Source organism: Salvelinus alpinus, chromosome 22 (assembly GCF_045679555.1).
Source record: "Salvelinus alpinus chromosome 22, SLU_Salpinus.1, whole genome shotgun sequence".
Taxonomy (NCBI): domain Eukaryota; kingdom Metazoa; phylum Chordata; class Actinopteri; order Salmoniformes; family Salmonidae; genus Salvelinus; species Salvelinus alpinus.
The window spans coordinates 33,705,953-33,726,788 of NC_092107.1; the positions used below are offsets into that span (position 1 = coordinate 33,705,953).

The following is a 20,836-nucleotide window of genomic DNA, read 5'->3' on the forward strand; positions in this document are numbered from 1 at the left end:
GTCAATTAGCCTATCAGAAGCTTCTAAAGCCATGACATAATTTTCTGGAATTTTACAAGTTGTTTATGTATGTAAACTTCTGACCCACTGGAATTGTGATAAAGTGAATTATAAGTGAAAAAATCTGTCTGTAAACAATTTTTGGAAAAATTACTTGTGTCATGCACAAAGTAGATGTCCTAACCGACTTGCCAAAACTATAATTTGTTAACAAGACATTTGTGGAGTGGTTGAAAAACGAGTTTTAATGACTCCCACCTAAGTGTATGTAAACTTCAACTGTATCTGCCACTATAAAGCTATAAGTCAGAGACAGACACAAAACTGATAACTTAGCTTAGCTATACATCATAAGAATGTGTCATTACATGTGTTGCCATGCATAAATTACAGTATTGTGATAATCTGATTCCATGTGAGGCTAAGTTATTTACAAGATGCATTCTTTCTCTCACTCATACGAGCTAGCTAGATAGCTAGCTACTTCTCTTTGTCGCTCACACACACATTTACACACAGCTTCAACTTAACATGCTTAGGAAACACCATCCAGTGGGTTAACATTATTTGCTATATAGCTAGCTAGCTAGCTACCTAGGTTAGCTAGAAAAGCGAAGTGGCCCATCTGGTCAGCATCTAAAACAGCTAGCCAAGCTAAATCAAACTTCATGATTTGCGATAAACTTGAGTTTAGCTTGGCTAGCTAGCTAACGTTAATGAGAGATTTATGTTTGAAATGTCTTTATTCTTTTGTAACTTTTGTGAGTGTAATGTTTACTGTTAATTTTTTAATGTTTATGATCTATTTCACTTGCTTTGGCAATGTAAACATATGTTTCCCATGCCAATAAAACCCCTTAAATTGAAATTGAGAGCTAACCACAATGGAGCCGAATTGAATGTAATCTATCTAGCTAACTAGTTTGTTTAACTAGCTGCTGTTAGCATATAGCTTGCTACAGTTAACTCGTTAGCTAGCAATACCAACAAATTACAATACTGAACCAACCAACCAAAACAATTAAGCAATTTTAGCAGCAAGTGATCACAACATCAGACCTCATACCTTCCTTTCTGTCCCCTGGACTACACTTGCTAGTCATTCCACGTAACATAAGCTTCCACTCAACATACCATAGCAATCTGAGCTGTTGCTACACATTGTGTCCCCTACCATCTCCCTCCCTCCACTTCGCCACAACAGTCTTCCAAAGAAGTTTGAACAGAAGTTTGCACTTACAATTGTCCACTCTCCTCCCCTTCTGGATGAGGGCAGTAGTCGGGTGAGTTGCTTCTGTCGTTTGTACATTGCACGTTGTTCACTGTTGCAATTTGTAAAAGTTGAAGTGAACTAGGCTACTTGTAAACGTTAGACAGTGTTGTAAAGTACTTAAGTAAAATACTTTAAAGTACAACTTAGGTAGTTTTTTGGGTATCTGTAATTTACTTTATTATTTATATTTTTGACAACTTTTACTTTTACTTCACTAGATTCCTAAAGAAAAGTATATACATTTTACTCCATACCTTTTCCCTGATACAAAAAAGTACTTGTTACATTTTGAATGATTATCAGGACAGGAAAATTGTGAATTTCACACACTTGTTTTTTTTTTAATTTTCTTTATTTTTATTTCACCTTTATTTAACCAGGTAAGCTAGTTGAGAACAAGTTCTCATTTACAACTGCGACCTGGCCAAGATAAAGCAAAGCAGTGTGACACAAACAACAACACAGAGTTACACATGGAATAAACAAGCATACAGTTAACACAATAGAGAAAAAATAAAGTATATATACAGTGTGTGCAAATGGCGTGAGGAGGTACGGCAATAAGTAGGACATAGTAGCAAAGTAATTACAGTTTAGCAAATTAACACTGGAGTGATAGATGAGCAGATGATGCTGTGCAAGTAGAAATACTGGTGTGCAAAAGAGCAGAAAAGTAAATAAAAACAATATGGGGATGAGGTAGGTAGATTGGGTGGGCTATTTACAGATGGGCTATGTACAGCTGCAGCGATCGGTTAGATAGCTGATGTTTAAAGTTAGTGAGAGAAATATAAGTCTCCAGCTTCAGCGATTAGTCCATTGGCAGCAGAGAACTGGCGGTCAAAGGAGGTGTTGGCTTTGGGGACGACCAGTGAGATATACCTGCTGGAGCGCATGCTACGGGTGGGTGTTGTTATCGTGACCAGTGAGCTGAGATAAGGCGGAGCTTTACCTAGCATAGACTTATAGATGACCTGGAGCCAGTGGGTCTGGCGACGATTATATAGCGAGGGCCAGCCGACTAGAGCATACAGGTCGCAGTGGTGGGTGGTATAAGGGGCTTCGGTGACAAAACGGATGGCACTGTGATAGACTACATCCAGTTTGCTGAGTAGAGTATTGGAAGCTATTTTGTAAATGACATCGTCGAAGTCGAGGATTGGTAGGACAGTCAGTTTTACGAGGGTATGTTTGGCGGCGTGAGTGAAGGAGGCTTTGTTGTGAAATAGGAAGCCGATTCTAGATTTCATTTTGGATTGGAGATGTTTAATATGAGTCTGGAAGGAGAGTTTACAGTCTAGCCAGACACCTAGGTATTTGTAGTTGTCCACATATATATACACGTCCAGAGTAGTGATGCTAGTCGGGTGGGCGGGTGCGGGCAGTGAAGGGTTGAAAAGCATGCATTTGGTTTTACTAGCGTTAAAGAGCAGTTGGAGGCCACGGAAGGGGTGTTGTATGGCATTGAAGCTCGTTTGGAGGTTAGTTATTAACACTGTGTCCCAAGGGCCAGATGTATACAGAATGGTGTCGTCTGCATAGAGGTGGATCAGGGAATCACCCTCACTTATCAAGAGAACATTGCTGGTCATCCCATACTGCCTTTGAGCTGGTGGACTCACTAAACACACATGCTTTGTTTGTAAATTATTGTTGGAGTGTGCCCCTGGCTATCTATATATAAATAAAATAAGGAATTAGAAAATATTTATACTTTTACTTTTGACACACATATATTTTAGCAATTACATTTACTTTTGATACTAAAGCATATTTAAAACCAAATACTTTTAGACTTTTACTTAAGTAGTATTTTACTGAGTGACTTTCACTTTCACTTTATTCATTTTTTATTAAGGTATCTTGCATGTGTCTTGCATGTGCGAACAGCATTTATTCTTTCTATTCCTGTTCCATTCTTCTTTGTTAGAGAGACTATTGGGACTAATCATATGGTAACCATTTCAACAACTTGTTTGTCTAGAAAGGTCTCTGTCATGTGTGTGGTCGGTGCCCTTTGCTCTCGCACAAACACATGATAGGCTAAGTGCAACTCATTATCAGGAAGGTGTTCCTAATGTTTGGTATACTCTGTGTATATTGTTAGCCATAGAAGCTACAGGCAACCTAAGAGACTGCATGCAAGTTAGCTAAATGCAACTGAATCAAATGGTTTTCCTGAGCATAATGAGAATTCAATTGTAGGTTACTGTTTATCCCTCATTCTCTATGACATAGACAAGAAGAGGAAACTGGTCGCAGCCTGTCGGAACACGTTTTGGAGGACACCATGAATAACAAAAAGAGACGGACCATTGCAAAGACGATCAATCCAAAGGTTAGTCAATGGCTCTCTGTAAATCTAAAGTTAAAGGAACATTGTATGTATTCTCTTCATTTTGAAAAACCCACATTGACACATAGATGTTTTATGAGTTATGTGTATTGCTAATTTAATGTAATCATAATGTAACTTTGTAAAGCGTTCATTGAGCCTATACAGTATATAGCCCATATTACGACTAATGTTGATGATTAAACATGTTTTTTCTGTCTTTGAAATCTACTATTCTTATCAAGTGTCATATAAACAATGATGTCGTCAGTCATCTATCATCTAAAAGATCAGTACATTTGGCTAAAGAGCATATTGTTTCTTCTAACAACTTTTTAAACAATACAAATAACACAAACACACATTTTGTGTAGGCCAATTCTTATACGCCATGGTTGGATTTTAGACTAGATGAAACTGTAATAACCCTTATTGTTGCAGAAACCTAAGTGGAACAAGAATCTCCTTGGCACCAAGCCATGCATTAGAAAGATATGGGGCCAACCTTGCCGACTGTCAGCATCCTGTCCCCAGTGTAGGGAGAGGCTTCTGCGTTCCCCCCTCACTGCCACTTCTGAACAGATACTACGAGAACACAACGACCCAACCACAAGCAACAGAGAAACGAGTAAGCCATTTAACAGTCCGATTTTTTTGTAAGTGTCAAATGTGTAGTATCCAACTCTCTCTGTCCTCTCTCTAGGTCTAGGAGATCAACCAACCACTGAGCAGACAGAAGCGTCACTACCACTCCCATCTTCTTATTTTTCATCAAACTGCCAGCCTCTCCATTCCTCCATTTCGCCACACCCCCTTCCACCCTGCACTCATCCCCACCTTTTCTCTCTGTCGTCCACAGCTTCACCACACAATCCCTCTCTCCCATCCTCCATTTTATCTGACCCTCCTTCTCTCTTGTCACCCATTTTACCAGTCTCCCCATCCCTCATGTTACCACCACATGCTCCCAGCCATTCCTACATTGCCCAGTCTGGAGGCACTAACTTTGCACCTCAACTCAGCAACAACTTCTTTTCGGGCCCTGTTAATATTAGCATGCCATCTCACCAGAGAGGTAGGTGTATCTGCTATGATTCTAATCAGCATCTGAATGGTTTCTAACAGGCATTTTCATGGTTCATGACATTTTAAAATTACTCATATGAATAACATTAGCTCCATTAGGGAGACCTTGTGCTTTTCTTTCTAATTTCTTATAGAATTTGTCCCTCTCAAATACCAAATGATTTGTATCCTAAACAATATTTATGTTTTGTATATTCCAGTAGACTTGTCACAGGCTCCACAAGGCAGTGATCAAGGGTAAGACAAATATCTTTTTTGCTATTTTAAACAAATATACTTGATAGATTACAGTATATTATGTAAATTACTAGTGTACCTTTAGTAGCAGTAACAGTATTAATAGTAGCAGTAGTAATAGTAGCAGTAGTAATAGTAGCAGTGTTAATTAGTAATAGTAGCAGTAGTAATAGTAGCAGTAGTAGTAATAGTAGCAGTAGTAATAGTAGTAGTATTAGTGGTATTTATTTTTTTATAAATAAAAAATTAAAGTAATTTACAGACATTTTTATCCAGAGTGACTTACAGGACCATTTAGGGTTACGTACCGTGCTCAAGGGCACATCGGCAGATTTTTCACCTCGCCTGCTCGCGGATTCGAACCAGCATCCTTTTGGTTACTGTCACAACATTCTTAAACACTAGGCTGCCTGCCCTGAACTGGATCAAAATGGAGTCATCATTTATATTCCGCATTTAATTGTAGCACCATAAACTGACTGCGTGTTTTTGTTTTCATCCTGTGCCTACAGTAAGTGAAGGTTGGCCTGACATCCTTTTCCTGTATCTGGTGCACATCTAAGCTAAAGCAAAGCAGGCACAAAGAAGACCTACTGCTAAGTAGATATCGATGTTATGCATTACTGGAAGACTTGACAATATGATTATTTGACTTGTGCTATTTGTCATCACCTCATACATACCTCATCTGTGTTTTGTGTCCCTGTAACTTCCTCCTTGCAGAGGATGGTGTCCTACAGAGAGTCAAAGCGAATCTTAAAGCCAGAATGAAAAGCCGCTGTGAACACCTGTTTGAAGGCAACTCCAGAAATGAAACTCCTCTCAAAAATATTTACACAGAACTCTACATCACAGCAGGAGAGACTGAAGGGGTCTGTAATGAACATGAGGTGTTGCAGATCGAGACAGCATCCAGAACATGCACATCAGAAGACACTCCTATCAATTGCAACGACATCTTTAAACCTTTACCTGGACAGAACAGAATAATCACAACTGTGATGACCAAGGGCATTGCTGGGATCGGAAAAACAGTCACAGTCCAGAAGTTCATCCTTGACTGGGCAGAAGGAAAAGCCAATCAGCATCTGGATTTTATATTTCTGCTTCCATTCCGGGAATTGAATTTGTTCAAAAAGCAGTCCAGTCTTCATAGCCTTCTGTGTGGCTTCTACCATGAACTTGGAGATATAGAGGATGCAAATACAATTGCAGGTTGTCAAGTTCTGTTCATCTTCGATGGTCTGGATGAAAGCCGATTTGCACTTGATTTTAATCAAAACGAAACATTGTTTGACATAGCAGAAGAAGCGCCCATTGATGTCCTATTGACAAATCTCATTAAGGGGAATCTGTCACCAAGAGCTAGCCTCTGGATAACCTCCCGACCAGCAGCAGCCAATAAAATCCCCAGGAAGAACATTACAAAGATGACAGAAGTGCGTGGGTTCAATGACTTGCAGGAGGAGGAGTACTTCAGGAAGAGATTCTGTTCAGATGCAAAGCTGGCCAACAGAATCATCTCACACATAAAGACAACAAGGAGCCTCAACATCATGTGCCACATTCCTGTCTTCTGCTGGATCACTGCTACAGTTCTATGGGAGAAGTTCAGAGATGACTGCAAAGAAATCCCTAAAACCCTTTCTGAGATGTACACACACTTCGTGCTCATTCAGACAAACCTGAAGAACCAGAAGTACCATAACATCGAAGAGACAGATGCGCGGAGGATCTTGAAATCAGATAAAGAAATCATTCTAAAGCTGGCCAAGCTAGCTTTTGAACACCTGACGAAAAGCAATTTCATATTTTATGAGAAGGATCTGAGAGAGTGTGGCATTGACATCAAAAAAGTTTCAGTGCAATCTGGATTGTGCACAGAAATCTTCAAACAAGAGGTTGGGCTCTACAGCAAGACAGTCTACTGCTTTTTGCATTTGACCATCCAGGAGTACTTTGCCGCACTGTATTTGCTTTACTGCTACACAACTGATAACATGGAGGTGCTGAAGTCTTTCCTCAATGACACGTTGGTTGAGGAAGACTCTCTGTTGAGCAAACACGTTGGATACCATTTAGATGCTTCACAGAGAGATGGGCCTGGAGAAAGTCTGGAGTCTGACCAATTGGAATACTGTGAAGAAATCTCCACTCTGGAGGAAGAGCCTGAGGAACATTGTCTTTTGGATGATGAGGCAGTAGAAGGGTCTGACTCTGAGTCTTCAGAGCTGGTTCTACATGAAAAACCAGCCTTTCATGTGTTACTGAAGAGCGCAGTGCTCAATGCCTTGGAGAGTGAAAATGGACATCTGGACATTATGCTCCGCTTCCTTCTTGGCCTCTCACTGGACTCCAATCAGATACTCCTACAAGACCTACTGCCAGAGATGGAGAGCTGTGCAGAGAGTGTTGAGGAAACAAAGAAATACATAAAGGAGATGCTGAGGTATTACAAATCCCCTGAGAGATGCATCAACCTTTTATTCTGCTTGGCTGAAATCAATGACAATACCCTTCTTGAAGAGGTTCAAGCATACTTGAGGCCAGGAAATCATGGAGGAAAAAAGCTCTCACCTGAACAATGCACAGCTCTGGCTTATGTACTAATGTCAACTGGGATTCTGCATGAGTTTGACCCAAAGAAGTACAACACTTCTGAGGAGGGCCAATGGAGGATGATTCCAGTTGTGAAGTGCTGCATAAATGCCCTGTGAGTGTTAAGTGTTAACTTTCACACATACCTGCACATTTGTACAGAAACTAAGTTTGAATGTATACTCACTCTGTATTTACCCTGCCATTATAGACTTTCTAACTGGAACATCACAGAGAAATTGTGTGGAGTAGTGGCTTCAGCTCTCAAGTCATCAAACTCCCCACTGCAAAAGCTGGACCTGAGTTACAATTACCTGCAGAACTCCAGTATGGATCTAATCTGTGCCGGGTTGAGTAGTCAACACTGTAAACTGAAAATATTGAGGTGAGGAATTTTGTTTGTTACACTTTTTGGTGTAATTATATGTAGTCTATTACTCATAATCTGACCATGATTTATTGTCTCCATTTCCAAAGGCTAAATCGATGCAATCTAACAGCGGAATGCTGTTCAGCTTTGGAGTCTGCTCTTAGCTCAGACTCGTCACACCTGAGAGACCTGGACCTGAGTGACAATGAGCTCCAGGATTCTGGTGTGAAACTGCTCTCTGCTGGACTGCAGAAATTGGAAACATTGAAGTAGGCCCTTTTGTTTTCAAAATTAGAAAGGAAAATAGATACGTTTTGAAAATCAGTGGAATCATCACAGTTATATTAGCGGATACCAGTCCAATTTTACTACACAGAAAGCAATCTCACAAATGGTTTGGTACTTAAACATTTGACCATTTCAAGATTTCTCTGACCTCTTCTTGCAGGTTGTCATCCTGTGGCGTGACAAAGGAAGGTTGTACCTCTTTGGCTTCAGCTCTACGTTCAAATATCTCAAACCTGAGAGAGCTGGACCTCAGTGACAATGACCTGTATGATTCAGGCGTGAAGCTGCTGTCTGCTGTACTGGGGAATCCACATTGTAAACTGGAGACACTGAGGTAGTTAACTTATCACCCAATAAGAGATTATGAAATTACCATACACAGCACATTTCATTAGGTTATATTTAGAAATAGAAATAAGTTATCCATTCACATATGTCAAATAAGCAGGTAGATGTCTGCTTTTGAAATAGTGATGTCTTCTCTTTGGAGGCTGTCTGGCTGTATTGTCTCAGAGGAAGGATGTGCTTCTCTGACCTCAGCTCTGAGGTCAAACGCCTCAAACCTGAGGGAGCTGGATCTGAGCTACAATCACCCAGGAGACACAGGAGTGAGACTGCTCTCTGCAGCACGGGAGGATCCACATTTCATACTAAAGTAAATCAAGTAACTTGAAAGTTCTCCTTAGTCCACGGCTAGGCTTAATCTGTGTGTGCAGGTTTCACTGAGTTACAGGTCACTAAATCAATGTTCCTCGGCTTCCCTTACAGTGTGGAACACAATGAAGAGTGCTACTTAAAATCAGGCCTGAAGAAGTGTACGTTTGACATTGTTAACTTATCCTCTTGTCTCCTATATGCATAAATGAATCTTGGCACGTCTACCCTCCTTCCTAACCTCAGTTCTTTCCTGCAGATGCCTGTGCACTCACACTGGACCCTAACACAACACACAGAAAGCTGTCTCTGTCCAACAGCGGAAGAACTGTGATATGTGAGGCTGATGATCATCCGTACTGTCCTCACATCGAGAGATTTGATGACTGTCCTCAGGTGCTGTGTAGAGAGGTTCTGACTGGGCGCTGTTACTGGGAGGCTGAGTGGAGTGGGAGAGCGGTTAGTGTAGGTGTGGCATATAAAGACATGAGCAGGGTTGGAAAAGGACATGACTGTTTGCTCGGTTACAATGACAAATCCTGGAGCCTGAGACTCCTCAAACGCAGACTATATATCTGTCACAATAATACGAACAAGGTCATACCTGTCCCCTCTTCCTGCGCTGACAGAGTTGGGGTGTATCTGAACTCCTCACAAGGCACTCTATCCTTCTACCTAGTCTCCTCTGACACACTGACCCACCTGCACACATTCCACTCCACCTTCACTGAACCCCTCTATCCAGCATTTTCAGTCAATGACTATTCATCAGTGTCCCTGTGCTAGGTCTAGAATGAGGAGTAAAGGAGGGTGATGTTGAATGTTTACTAATAGACTGCTGTTCGTCTGAGTCCATGACAGAGTCAAGACCATATCCTGTTCAAGGTGATCAGTTGGCCCGAGAAAATACATGGAAATACTCAGTTCATATTTTCTATAATGGTTTGATATTTTTTCAGTATATTTAAAAAAATTACAAACATTTCAGTGTTTTGAACGACCTCCATTCCTGAAGTGTTCGTATCTCTGAGGTCCTACTGTATTTATACTGTATATTTCTTATTCAATATAGGAAAGAGGAAGACTTTGTTTTACAGCTTTACGCTAGTTCTGTGAAAGTATGACCTATTCTGTATAATATGTCGTTGCGTTCAGATACAAGGGGAACTTCTCCTTTGTTTTGTTTCTTTACATTGTTCTCAGCGTTCGAGGTGTTTTTATTTTTGAATAATGAAAATGGAAATTAAATCTATTAATTGTACTGTATGCATGATTGTGGTCTTATGTGTTATAATACACAATAAATATGATTTTTAACCAATAAAAAGTTATTTAATTTCTTAATCTCGTTACCTCAAAATGTTTTGTACTTTCATCTCACCAATCCATCCACACTCACTCCCCTGAAGGGTGGACCGTTAAGAATACATACTCGCCCTCGGGGCTGGAGAGAGAAAGAGGGAGAAGAGCGTCAAAGGCTGGGCTCAGCAGGTCTTTTTCAGAGCTGATCTGATAGGTCAAAATACCAATTAGTGAAAAAAAATATCCGAATTGGGCTGCCTGTCTGAACACAGCCTAAGAGTTACACGAAAGAGAGCTCACACAGAGATAGAAGCCGACATATGAAGTCAGCCATGCTTGACTTGCACAGCACCATCTGTCTCCCTCCAACTTTTAATGAGACATGAGGAGACTAGAGCATAGGGAAGAGGCTGGATTCATTCAAGAAGACATCTTGTTTTTAGACTAGAGCCCTTCTCATTGCCTACTGGGTAGTTTTACCACATAGCGGATAGATAGAGGAAGGAAGCAGATATATCCCCAACACACCCTTTGATCACAGACAAGAGGAAACAAAGTAATAGAAATCCCTGGCCTTTTGTATCTGTTGTATTATACTTATTGGTTGGTTTGGCAACCTGTGCTTTAGCAGGGAACGTCGTTTGACCCAGGGGTGCACACACTGCATTCAGAATTTGAAGGTTAAAATTGATTTGTTCAGTTTGAGCTCTTGCAAAGAGGCCTTGAAATGTTAAGGTAAATATGTGTCTTCTAGCGCCCTCTGCTGACCACTATACACAATGACATATAGCTGGTGGCAACAACTCAAGACAATACTCACTAATTTGCAATTAAGAAAGTCATGTTTACTTTTTTGTGGTTAAATCAGCTGTTCAGAGAAGAGTAAAAGCAGCCATGTTGTAGTATTGTCAGTGCTATCTGGGATCCTTGACGTCCCTACCCTAAACTTAACCATCTTAATGTTTTATTTTTTAAATATTAAAACATACAATCTACCTGCAGTGAAGCCGCTCAACATTTACACTACATTCAGTCATCTAGCAGACTCCCATCCAGAACGACCTACAGGAGCAACCAGGGTGAAGCGCCCCGGCCAAGGGCACGTTGACAGATCTCCCACCAAGTCAAAACGGACCCGAACCAGAGACCTATCGGCCACCGGCCCAAGTTCCCAACCGCCATCTTAAATTTAAACTTCAATGTGGTTGGGATGTCCCAAGGGTCCCAGATAGCATGGACTGTTGTAGTACCCACATACTATGACTGTAGCCTCCTTTTGCAGATCTGCCAATTTTATAATACAGTATCAGGGTATTGTTAAAATAAGGAAAATATGATATAATAATGACATTATTAACATTGTATTGTATATAAAAAATATTAACAAAGTATCGTGCAGATGCAGAAAAACAGACCGGCAGACTCACCACCAGAACAGATTGATAGGTCCAGGTTAGTAGCCTATTCCTGACTGAGGTGATAACTCCCTCCAAAACTCATTCACCAGACAGACAGACAGTCATTTGAGTGCTATTAGCTTCTGCAGCTAGCTAGGCTTTAAACCAAAACCACGTCACATGGATTAGATTAACCTCCAGGTCAAGTCACCAGGCTACAGGCCTTGATATTATGCAGATATAGTAGCTACCACTTATTTTGCTGCTGTAAACTGTGTGTGGAAACATATGGCTTTTTTTACAATGCCACTTAAAAGTGGAGGACACGTCTAGGCTGTGACCATATTGTGAGGGGAAGTCCTTTACAACAATGTCAAATGGATTGACTTTGTATAGGACCTTCATGGTAGACAGGGGTCCCCTGAGTGAAGGGATAGACTGACAATGGAGGCCCTTCTGGGCTGGTTTTACACAATTCTAATTCCCACTGTCCGACCATGATTAAATGTGTTTCACCATGATAATATCTTCTCTGACTACTGCACTCAAATACAAAAACATCTTGCTTTATAATAGAACCTGCCTTGCTATCACAGTGGTTGCCTGTGAAATTGTGCAATATAAAACAAATCCCCAAATAAGTATTCTCAATAGAAAATAAACAAATATTTGTTATTATTAAATTAAAATCTAAATGTATATGTATGCTGGAACATTGTTACATTGTGAGAGGCAACCCATCTACCTGGAGCAGCTATTCCCAAAACCGGGGAACACAATGCCGTCGGGAGTACGCCAAATAAAAAAGTGATTCACATTTTTTTTAAATAATAATAATAATACTAAGAAAAAAATATACACTGCTCAAAAAAATAAAGGGAACACTTAAACAACACAATGTAACTCCAAGTCAATCACACTTCTGTGAAATCAAACTGTCCACTTAGGAAGCAACACTGATTGACAATAAATTTCACATGCTGTTGTGCAAATGGAATAGACAAAAGGTGGAAATTATAGGCAATTAGCAAGACACCCCCAATAAAGGAGTGGTTCTGCAGGTGGTGACCACAGACCACTTCTCAGTTCCTATGCTTCCTGGCTGATGTTTTGGTCACTTTTGAATGCTGGCGGTGCTTTCACTCTAGTGGTAGCATGAGACGGAGTCTACAACCCACACAAGTGGCTCAGGTAATGCAGCTCATCCAGGATGGCACATCAATGCGAGCTGTGGCAAGAAGGTTTGCTGTGTCTGTCAGTGTAGTGTCCAGAGCATGGAGGCGCTACCAGGAGACAGGCCAGTACATCAGGAGACGTGGAGGAGGCCGTAGGAGGGCAACAACCCAGCAGCAGGACCGCTACCTCCGCCTTTGTGCAAGGAGGAGCACTGCCAGAGCCCTGCAAAATGACCTCCAGCAGGCCACAAATGTGCATGTGTCTGCTCAAACGGTCAGAAACAGACTCCATGAGGGTGGTATGAGGGCCCGACGTCCACAGGTGGGGGTTGTGCTTACAGCGTGCAGGACGTTTGGCATTTGCCAGAGAACACCCAGATTGGCAAATTCGCCACTGGCGCCCTGTGCTCTTCACAGATGAAAGCAGGTTCACACTGAGCACATGAGCACATGTGACAGACGTGACAGAGTCTGGAGACGCCGTGGAGAACGTTCTGCTGCCTGCAACATCCTCCAGCATGACCGGTTTGGCGGTGGGTCAGTCATGGTGTGGGGTGGCATTTCTTTGTGGGGCCGCACAGCCCTCCATGTGCTCACCAGAGGTAGCCTGACTGCCATTAGGTACCGAGATGAGATCCTCAGACCCCTTGTGAGACCATATGCTGACACATGCACATTTGTGGCCTGCTGGAGGTCATTTTGCAGGGCTCTGGCAGTGCTCCTCCTTGCACAAAGGCGGAGGTAGCGGTCCTGCTGCGTGGTTGTTGCCCTCCTACGGCCTCCTCCACATCTCCTGATGTACTGGCCTGTCTCCTGGTAGCGCCTCCATGCTCTGGACACTACGCTGACAGAAACAGCAAACCTTCTTGCCACAGCTCGCATTGATGTGCCATCCTGGATGAGCTGCACTACCTGAGCCACTTGTGTGGGTTGTAGACTCCGTCTCATGCTACCACTAGAGTGAAAGCACCGCCAGCATTCAAAAGTGACCAAAACATCAGCCAGGAAGCATAGAAACTGAGAAGTGGTCTGTGGTCACCACCTGCAGAACCACTCCTTTATTGGGGGTGTCTTGCTAATTGCCTATAATTTCCACCTTTTGTCTATTCCATTTGCACAACAGCATGTGAAATTTATTGTCAATCAGTGTTGCTTCCTAAGTGGACAGTTTGATTTCACAGAAGTGTGATTGACTTGGAGTTACATTGTGTTGTTTAAGTGTTCCCTTTATTTTTTTGAGCAGTGTATTTTTAAATCTTCATATTTTCACAGTCCATTTATATCTTCCAACGGGGCTATAAATTTGGATGAGTTTTTTTTCTCTCGCCCGAGTAGCCTCGTTTCACTGCCAAAAATAAAATGAAACCATCTAGTGTGTTCAGCGAAATAACAACACAATGTCAAATACAGGTAGCCTAGTCAAATAATTAACATCCAATCACATTAAATGTTACTCTCTCGTGGGAATTCCACTAACGGTCCATATGTAGCCAAACGTATCTGCTGCTCATTCCGTTTGCTCGAAAATTGATAAATGGTTAGAAAAGAGTAAGGCCCGCGTCCATAGAGACACATACCAGCTCTACTGGTAGTACTGCTACTACCAGCAGTACTACACCTGCACCTGTCGACGACACAAGTTGTTCTGCTTTGTTACGTTCCCCAGTTTTCTGTGTTTTGGTATGTATTTGAGTGTGTGTTTCAGGAGATAGCTTCCTGAGTACTCCATGGCTAATTGATAATTGGAGAGCTGACCACGCCCCCTTGTCAAGAAGCAGCTGACACTAATTACCTTTGCCACCTGAGGAAAATAAAATCCAGTGTTCTGTTCAGGAAGAGAGATTTTTTTTGGAGGGAGAGAAATTATTAGAGAGAGAGGATAGGCAGGGAGAGATCATTGAAGGCTGAGGAAGGCAGAGAGTTTGATTTAAAAGAGAGATATTTGCTGAGAGAGGAGGCTGATGGCTTTGGGGTAATTTACTGTGTTAGTTGTTGCTGGGAGCAGTTAGTATATTCTGTGAGTTTGTTGCTCAGTCAGACAGAGCCTCATTGATGTCCTGTGTTTCTGAGTGTTTGTGAAATTGTTAGTAATTGTTCTGTTTCATTTGTTCCCAGGGGGGAAGGAGAAGGCACTTTGGGAGTGCTTAGGCAAGAGGCCCGCGGGCATACATATACCCGTAGTATATTCATTGTCTAGGCACACTAGGTAAGACCTGGGCGGACCACCCCCTGTATTTTGGTTAGGGCACCAGGTGGTGCTAAGATAGGTAAGTAGTGGGTAGGCAGGTTAGATAGGAAAGGGGGAAGTTTTGATATTTACTTTCTTTGCTTTGGTTCCGTCCAGCCCCTTTTCCCCATATTACCGTAAGGAAATAAATCCTAGTAACGGTAAAATCTGCCTTTGTCGTCCTTACTCACGCCTACAGTCCATACCTCTTGCACTTCACAGGGAGTTGAGTTGCAGCAGGGAGTTGCGTTCCCTCTTCTCAGAGGAGTGCGTAACATGCTTCCACGAGCACATCCAATGTAAGCATCAGATATTCTACATTTGTTGTTAGCCCAGCTAGCATGGACACTGAGTTGTGAATCTGATGCAGCCGAATAGCTACTGCCCCCTTACCCGGGAAAGCACCGAACAACAGACAGGGAGGTTGGACCATCGAAGAAGCGCAAATATGATGAGAACTACATTGACTTGGGGTTCACTTACATTGGGAATAGTGCCTTTCCTCAACCACAGTGTGTTATAAACTCAGCAAAAAAAGAAATGTCCTCTTACTGTCAACTGCGTTTATTTTCAGCAAACTTAACATGTGTAAATATTTGTATGAACATAACAAGACTCAACAACTGAGACATAAACTGAACAAGTTCCACAGACATGTGACTCACAGAAATTGAATAATGTGTCCCTGAACAAAGGGGGGGTCAAAATCAAAAGTAACAGTCAGTATCTGGTGTGGCCATTAAGTACTGCAGTGCATCTCCTCCTCATGGACTGCACCAGATTTGCCAGTTCTTGCTGTGAGATGTTACCCCACTCTTCCACCAAGGCACCTGCAAGTTCCCGGACATTTCTGGGGGGAATGGCCCTAGCCCTCACCATCCGATCCAACAGGTCCCAGATGTGCTCAATGGGATTGAGATCCGGGCTCTTCGCTGGCCATGGCAGAACACTGACATTCCTGTCTTGCTGGAAATCACACACAGGACGAGTAGTATGGCTGGTGTCGTTGTCATGCTGGAGGGTCATGTCAGGATGAGCCTGCAGGAAGGGTACCACATGAGGGAGGAGGATGTCTTCCCTGTAATGCACAGCATTGAGATTGCCTGCAATGACAACAAGCTCAATCCGATGATGCTGTGACACACCGCCCCAGGCCATGACGGACCCTCCACCTCCAAATCGATCCCGCTCCAGAGTACAGGCCTTAGTGTAATGCTCATTCCTTCGACGATAAACGTGAATCCGACCATCACCCCTGGTGAGACAAAACCACGACTCGTCAGTGAAGAGCACTTTTTGCTATTCCTGTCTGTTCCAGCGACGGTGGGTTTGTGCCCATAGGAGACGTTATTGCCGGTGATGTCTGGTGAGGATCTACCTTACAACAGGCCTACAAGCCCTCAGTCCAGCCTCTCTCAGCCTATTGCGGACAATCTGAGCACTGATGGAGGAATTGGAATCTTGCGCAGACATTTCGAAACAAAACATGCCAATTTGAAAAATTTGCCAAAGAAGTTTTTGGAGAGAATTAAGACAACTTTCGAGTAGTAAGACATACAGTATATGAAAGCAACAGATACTGTACCATTAATAAGAAGGGGCTAGAATCATCATATGGACAGGCAAGCCCCATACTATTGCGGAGGACTTAATTCTTCCTGCTGCAACGGATATGGCTGGGACAATGCTGAGGGGAAAAGTAAAAAAAGAAATAAACAGACAATGACTTCCTCAAACAACACTGTTTCACGACGCATCAGTGACATGGCAAGAGATGTTTTGAAACAATTACTGCTTCGCATACAAGCCAGTGAACTCTATGCGTTACAGCTGTATGAGTCAAAAGACATGGCGGGCCTGGCACAGCTCCTTGTATATGTCTGTTACATTTATGGGGGGTCAATTAAGGAAGACATCCTCTTCTGCAAACCAGGACCACATGAGAGGATATTTTTTAAGTACTGTACAGCTTTGTGACATCAAATGGACTTTGGTGGTCAAGATGTGTTGGTATCTGTACTGATGGTGCAAAAGCCATGAAAGGGAGACGTAGTGGAGTGGTAATGCGCATGCAAGCAGTTGCTCCCGACGCCACTTGGGTACACTGCAGCATCCACCAAGAGGCTCTTGCTGCCAAGGGAATGCCTGAGAGCTTGAAAGACATTTGACACTATAGTGAAAATGGTAAACTTTGTTAAAGCAAGGCCCCTGAACTCTTGTGTATTTTCTGCATTATGCAATGATATGGGCAGCGACCATGTAATGCTTTTACAACATACAGAAGTGCACTGGTTATCAAGGGGCAAAGTATTGACACGTTTTTTGAATTGAGAGACGAGCTTAAAGTTTTCTTTACTGACCATCATTTTCACTTGTCTGACCGCTTGCATGATGACGAGTTTCTCACACGACTGGCCTATCTGGGTGATGTTTTTTCTCACCTGAATGATCGGAATCTAGGATTACAGGGACTCTCCGCAACTATATTCAATGTGCGGGACAAAATTGAGGCTTTGATTAAGAAGTTGGAAATTTTTCTGTCTGCATTAACAAGGACAACACACAGGTCTTTCCATCGTTGTATGATTTTTTTGTGTGCAAATGAACTCAAGCTTACGGACAATGTCAAATGTGATATAGCGAAGCACCTGAGTGAGCTGGGTGCGTAATTACGCAGGTACTTTCCCGAAACGGATGACACAAACAACTGGATTCGTTATCCCTTTCCTGCCCTGCCTCCAGTCCACTTACCGATATCTGAACAAGAGAGCCTCATCGAAATTTAATCAGAAGCCACTGGCAGATTTCTGGATAGGGCTGTGCTCAGAGTTTCCTGCCTTGGCAAATTGCGCTGTTAAGACACTGATGCCCTTTGTAACCATGTACCTATGTGAGAGTGGATTCTCGGCCCTCAATAGCATGAAAACTAAATATAGCCACAGACTGTGTGTGGGAAATGATTTAAGACTGAGACTCTCTCCAATACAACCCAACATTGCAGAGTTATGTGCATCCTTTCAAGCACACCATTCTCATTAACCTGTGGTGAGTAATTCACCATTTTTGATGAACAAATAAGGTTTTATATGTAAGATGGCTAAATAAAGTGCAAAATTAAGAGCTCTTTGTCACTTCCCACTAGCCGGGTGGTGACAAAAACTCACACTCATTATTATGTTTAATAAATGTATCGTATAGTGTGTGTGTGGCAGGCTTACAATGATGGCAAAAAACATGTGAGAGTGCGCTGACCCTGGTGCTAGAGGGGATACGCAGCTGGAGGTTGAATGTTTGAAGGGGTACGGGACTGTAAAAAGTTTGGGAACCACTGTTCTTGAAAATACATGGAAATACTCATTATTTTCGATAATGTTTTGAATCCCCACCCCTTCCTGTACATTTAAAAATGACAAATATTTCAGTGTTTTCAAACGACCACTATTCCCGAAGTATTAATATCTCTGAGGTCCAAATGTATTTGTACTGTATATTTCTTATTCAATATAGGAAAGAGGAAGACTTGTCACGTTACAGCCTTATTCTAAAAATGGATGAAATAGTTTTTTCCCCCTCATCAATCTACACACAATACCCCATAATGACAAAGCAAAAACGTTATTTATTTTAGCAAACGTATAAAAAATAAATGTAATTATAACATTTACATAAGTATTCAGACCCTTTACTCAATACTTTGTTGTAGCACCTTTGGCAGCGATTACAGCCTTGAGTCTTCTTGGGTATGACGCTACAAGCTTGGCACACCTGTATTTGGGGAGTTTCTCAGATTCTTCTCTGAAGATTCTCTCAAGCGCTATCAGGTTGGGTGGGGAGCGTCACTGCACAGCTATTTTCAGGTCTCTCCAGAGATGTTTGATCGGGTTCAAGTCCAGTCACTTGCTGGGCCACTCAAGGTCATTGAGAGTTGTCCCCAAGCCACTCCTGCGCTGTCTTGGTTGTGTACTTAGGGTCGTTGTCCTGTTGGAAGTTCAGCCTTCGCCCCAGTCTGTGGTCCTGAGCGCTCTGGAGCAGGTTTTCATCAAGAAACTCTCTGTACTTTGCTTTGTTCACCTTTCCCTTGATCCTGACTAGACTCCCAGTTCCTGCTGCTGAAAAGCATCCCCACAGCATGATACTGCCACCACCATAGGAATGGTGCGTGAAACTTATGAATACTTATGTAAAGGCATAAGGCATCTGTTCTTTATTGTTAATAAATGTGCAAAAAATTAAAAAAAAACAGTTTTCGCTTAGTCATTGTGTTATTGTGTGTAGATTGAGTTTAAACAATTATTTTATCAATTTTAGAATAAGGCTGTAATGTAACAAAATGTGTAAAAAGTCAAGGGGCCTGAACTTTCCGAATGCTCTGTTCTGTATGCTATGTTGTTGCGTTCAGGTACAAGGGGAACTTCTTCTTAGCTTTTTTCTTTATATTGTTCTCAGGGTTATTTTTATTTTGGAATATTAATGACAATGGAAATCCTATTAAAACTGTTATCAAACTCAATGTATACTGAACAAAAATAAAGCAACATGTAAAGTGTTTTCCCCATGTTTCATGAGCTGAAATAAAAGATCCCAGATGCATATCTGTATTCCCAGTCATGTGAAACCCATAGATTAGGGTCTAATGAATTTATTTAATTGACTGATTTCCTTATGAGTTGCTTCTGCAGTCAGCACACTGTCTAATTAGCATCAAAATCATTAGCATCAAATTAATTGGCATCAAAATCCATCTGTTTAAGCTAGACTTGTTTTTTCCCCCATGGCCTGCGTCTCACTCCACCGTATCTGCCGATGTCGGCCTTCCACACCTGAGGTGGAAGGTGGCCTAGCTACAACCCGGAAATTGGTCTTCTCATGAAAACGCTTTGGGCAATAAACTACTAGTAAATATGGAACAAAAATATAAAATGTAACATGTCAAATCAAATTTTATTGGTCACATATATGGTTAGCAGATGTCAATGCGAGCGTAGCGAAATGCTTGTCGTAAAGTGCTAGTCCCAAATTTCATGAGATTAAATAAAAGATGGAAAACAGAAAGGAAAATGCCACACACTGCTGCTCATGCTCCCAGATGGTTTTATTTATAACAAACGTGTCGACCCTTTGGTCTTCATCAGGCACCCCAAAAATGTTCCATACGCACAAAAAGCTTATTCTCTCAAATGTTGTGCACAAATTTGTGTACCTCCCTTTTAGTGAGCATTTCTCCTTTGCCAAGATAATCCATCCACCTGACTGACTGGTGTGGCATATCAAGAAGCTGATTAAACAGCATGATCATGACACAGGTGCACCTTGTGCTGGGGACAATAAAAGGCCACTCTAAAATATGCAGTTGTGTCACAACACAATGCCACAAATGTCTCAAGTTGAGGAAGTGTGTAATTGACATGCTGACTGCAGGAATGTCCTTCAGAGATGTTGCCTGAGAAGTATATGTTACTTTCTCTACCATAAGTCACCTCCTTCATTTTAGAGAATTTGGCAGAATGTCCAACCCGCCTCACAACCGTAGACCACGTGTAACCACGCCAGCCCAGGACCACCACATCCGGCTTCTCCACCTGCGGGATCGTCTGAGACCAGCCACCAGGACAGCTGATGAAACTGAGGAGTATTTCTGTCTGTAATAAAGCTCTTTGGTGGGGAAAAACAAATTCTAATTTGCTGGACCTGGCTCCCCAGTGTGTGGGCTTGGCTCCCAAGTGTGTGGGCCTATGCCCTCCCAGGCCCACCCATGACTGCACCCCTGCCCAGTTATGTGAAATCCATAGATCAGGGCCTAATTATTTTATTTGAATTGACTGATTTCTTTATTTGAACTGTAACTCAATAAAATCTATGAAATTGTTGCATGTTGCGTTTATATTCTTGTTCAG

At 42.0% G+C, this 20,836-nt stretch overlaps 1 protein-coding gene across 3 annotated transcripts; it reads left to right on the forward strand.

Moving 5' to 3' along the window:
• The first annotated feature begins 3,321 nt into the window (after positions 1 to 3,321).
• Positions 3,322 to 10,185, forward strand: LOC139549442 (protein NLRC3-like). 3 transcript variants are annotated; one of them, XM_071359940.1, is made up of 11 exons: positions 3,322 to 3,611; positions 4,050 to 4,236; positions 4,312 to 4,683; positions 4,895 to 4,928; positions 5,653 to 7,644; positions 7,741 to 7,914; positions 8,007 to 8,168; positions 8,348 to 8,521; positions 8,678 to 8,842; positions 8,956 to 9,002; positions 9,101 to 10,185. In XM_071359940.1, exons 1-11 carry the CDS (start codon positions 3,564 to 3,566, stop codon positions 9,625 to 9,627), a joined length of 3,882 nt encoding a protein of 1,293 aa, XP_071216041.1. In that variant the 5' UTR covers positions 3,322 to 3,563; the 3' UTR covers positions 9,628 to 10,185. The 3 variants fall into 3 exon arrangements, with proteins under 3 accessions (XP_071216041.1, XP_071216042.1, XP_071216043.1); XM_071359941.1 differs by having other exon boundaries at positions 8,659 to 8,842; positions 9,101 to 9,238; XM_071359942.1 differs by having other exon boundaries at positions 8,728 to 8,842; positions 9,101 to 9,238.
• Positions 10,186 to 20,836: the final 10,651 nt, after the last annotated feature.

What these genes read in the sequence shown, in the direction of transcription:
- LOC139549442 (XM_071359940.1), top strand. Translation starts at nt 3,564, where the DNA reads ATGAATAACAAAAAGAGACGGACCATTGCAAAGACGATCAATCCAAAG. An exon ending in CAAAGACGATCAATCCAAAG is followed by an intron (nt 3,612 to 4,049) that starts GTTAGTCAATGG and finishes TTATTGTTGCAG; the next exon opens with AAACCTAAGTGGAACAAGAA. An exon ending in GATCCACATTTCATACTAAA is followed by an intron (nt 8,843 to 8,955) that starts GTAAATCAAGTA and finishes CTTCCCTTACAG; the next exon opens with TGTGGAACACAATGAAGAGT.